This window comes from Bos taurus, chromosome 3 (assembly GCF_002263795.3).
Source record: "Bos taurus isolate L1 Dominette 01449 registration number 42190680 breed Hereford chromosome 3, ARS-UCD2.0, whole genome shotgun sequence".
Lineage (NCBI taxonomy): Eukaryota > Metazoa > Chordata > Mammalia > Artiodactyla > Bovidae > Bos > Bos taurus.
In genome coordinates this window covers 102927934-102931248 of record NC_037330.1, presented here as the reverse complement: position 1 = coordinate 102931248, position 3315 = coordinate 102927934, and the positions used below count along the sequence as shown (strand labels likewise).

At 41.8% G+C, this 3315-nt stretch overlaps 1 protein-coding gene across 1 annotated transcript; it reads left to right on the top strand.

Annotated features, from left to right (window-relative positions):
- The first annotated feature begins 406 nt into the window (after window positions 1-406).
- Window positions 407-1345, top strand: OR13P11 (olfactory receptor family 13 subfamily P member 11). Its single transcript, NM_001390185.1, has one exon. The coding sequence runs from the start codon at window positions 407-409 to the stop codon at window positions 1343-1345; it is 939 nt and encodes a 312-aa protein (NP_001377114.1).
- Window positions 1346-3315: the final 1970 nt, after the last annotated feature.

The window sequence follows — 3315 nt, the reverse complement described above, 5'->3', positions numbered from 1 at the left end:
CCCTAACAGTGATGAAAAGCTTAACCCATTTTATGAGTGTAATAGTTCTAATCCTGATCTTTAAACCAAGGTTTAGAAACCTCTGCTGTCCCAGGAGAAATCATAAAATGGAACAAATAAGTCTGAGAAAAGCAAAGCTGTCTCTGGAAAAGAAGAGACAGAATTGCACACAGCACACAGCATTTCCTTGACTTGGCCTTCACTCTTTCATCACCATGACTGTAACTTAATCCAGAACCAAATGCTGACACCACTCAAACTACTACAGGGACCTCTCCAGTAGTGCACATCTGCTAGCCCAAACTTCCTGTTAAGAAACATGAATGAAAAATGAGCGTGAAAGTTCCTTGGTACCAAAACCCAATAAATTACATATCCCTCAAAATCTTTAAACAGGCAGAGCACAATGCAGGAGCTTAACCATTCAGCTGTGACAGAATTCATCCTGTTGGGCTTTGCCTCGAACCCCAGGACCAATCCTCTGCTCTTCACCTTCTTTCTAGTCTTTTACCTGCTGATCCTTGTGAGCAACAGCCTCCTCATCACCCTCATCCACCAGGACACACGCCTCCACACGCCCATGTACTTCTTCATCAGTGTCCTCTCCATGCTGGACATGTGTTACACCACCACGACTGTGCCCCAGATGCTCGTGCATATTCTCAGCAAGAAGAGAGCCATCTCTTTTGCTAGATGTGTGGCCCAGATGTACATCTTCCTTTTCTGTGGAATCACTGAGTACTGGCTTTTCACCATCATGTCAGTGGACAGGTACGTGGCCATCTGCCACCCTCTCCGGTATAAGGTCATCATGAGCCCCTGGGTGTGCCTTCTCATGGTGGGCATCTGTGCAGCCTATGGTGTAGTGGGTGGTCTATCCTATACCTTCTTTGCTATGTGCCTTTCCTACTGTGGTCCTAATGAAATTGACCACTACTTCTGCGAGGTTCCTGCAGTCCTGAAGCTGGCTTGTGCAGACACATCCCTCAATGATTTGGTGGACTTCATCACCGGCTTCAATGTCATTGTGGTCCCACTCTCCTTGATTGTCCTTGTCTATGTCAACATCTTTGCCACCATCATGAAGATCCGCTCAGCCCAAGGACGGATCAAGGCCTTCTCCACCTGTACCTCCCACATTACTGTGGTCACCATGTTCGCTATTCCGTGCATCATCACGTACATGAGCCCTGGCTCTGACTCCTTGTCAAACAGTGGCAAGAAAATGGCCCTTTTCTACAACATTGCCACAGCCTTCCTCAACCCTGTCATCTACAGTCTGAGGAATAAGGATGTGAAAAATGCTTTCCTCAAACTGATGGGAAGGGGCAGGGCCCCAGAGTGACACTTTAAAGATTAAGATCTGGGAAATCTTACATGAGGGCGTACACTCACCAACTCCCTAAAGACTCTTCCATAAGACCTGGAAGAGATGGTCTCCATAAAGCTAACCATTCAACTCCTCAGTGAGAGAGAACAGTGTGTTTGGCAATCAGCATTGTCTATGGTGCTGTGGTTTGAGACAAAGACGATCCAGAAGATCTAACACAGTGGTCAAGAGCCAGGACTCTAGCACCAGGCAGATCAGGATGGCACATTTGGCTTTATCAATTATGAGATATGTGAATTTTTTCTATTAACATAATTAATCATGTGTTTTTATTTATTAATTTTTTGGCATGTGAATTCTTACAGCTCACTTAACTCCTCTAAGGTTTGTATCTCTCCCTTAGAGGGAAGTTGTAATGATTAAATGAGATAATACACAAAATGTTCTTTGTACAGAGCCTGACATACAGTAATTTTTTAGGAAATGTTAGTTTCAATTTCAATATCTTTTACTCGTGGATGAATTATCAACCCTTAAATGGCCATGATCTTCCTGGTTAGTGGGTGACTGAATCCCTAGAGAGACAGTGAAAAAAAAAAGCGTGATGGAGTCGGAGAGTGGAAGAAGGAGGAACTCAGAAACTGTAAAGCGGAAATTTTTATGGTTGGAAAAGAACTTGAGAAGGATGAAATGAGCCTATGTGTACCCATCTATAGGCTGCGCCAGTTAGAGCATCTGGGATCAGTTGAAGTTATTAGTATCTTAGAAAGGGGCAAAATTTTCCTCTATGACCATTTTTTACTGTTCTCATATTTTTCTCTCTTCATTTCTCCTTTTTTTTCTAATGACATCCATTTTTAAAAACAATAGCCTCTCTAGATAATCTCAAGGAGAAGAGATTCTGCGCACTTAAGGATGAGAAAAATTAGAGGATGAATACAATGTGACCTCCAGATGCAAAATTTAGGGAGTTCAGAAAGAGGTTAAAAATTCAGCGGAGTTTTTTTGCTCTGTTCTCTCTTGCTTGAAGGGACTTTCCCCAAAACAATGTTTATTTCTCATAGAATCTTTACAAATATGAATTGTTTTTCCCATGTTTCATCAATCTGCAGGGTCATGGTACAGGGCATCACCCATCTTTACTGACTGCTGGCTGCCACGGGAACTTCAGAGCCCAACAAAGCAATTCCCCTGATGTTCTAGAGGCATGTCCCACAAGATAGCATGGAGCCCCTTTGGGTTTTTCCCAGCCTCTTGCTGATGTACACTGTCTATGAAACTCCTTACAAAAAAAATCAGCTGGGCTTACCAAAAAATATAACATGAATGTCTGTTCCCTCTGTAACAGGTCAGGCTCCCTGTCAAAGGTGCAGGTTCACAATTCCCCAAAGCTATTACCCGAACTCACCATCCAGGAGCCAGAGCATTGCATAAATAATGAAGCAAAATTAAAGGCAAATAGCAACACAAAGCATATAACTGCAACATACTTATAGACACATGAATAAAATCATTAACACAAAAGAAGCTCTTACAAATTGGTAAGAAAAATATACACACTTAGGAAAACTGGCAACAGATATGACACTTTATAAAAAAGAAGTCCAAAAAGTTAATAAACATATGGGGAAATCATACCATAATAGGCACCAAAGAAATGCAATTTAAAATATCAGTGAGATACCACTTTTTCACCTTTAGAATCTGGCAGAGTTTACACAATAGAGGAGAGGTGGCCTCAATAATAAATTGAGAACACAATAAAACATGGATTTTCATACATTGCCAGTCGGAGTACAGATTGACCTAAAAAGCACATTCATATTTCACACGACCAATTGATAGTAATCAGTCTAGGTGCTGGTTGTATAGTAGCAAAGACCTTCACAATGCCCAGTCTATGGCCAGAGCATTGCAGAAGACATTTAATTCTATGCAGTCAGCCGTGTTCATACTCTAGGTTTTAGCTCCATTAGAACATGTGG

What these genes read in the sequence shown, in the direction of transcription:
- OR13P11 (NM_001390185.1), top strand. Translation starts at nt 407, where the DNA reads ATGCAGGAGCTTAACCATTCAGCTGTGACAGAATTCATCCTGTTGGGC.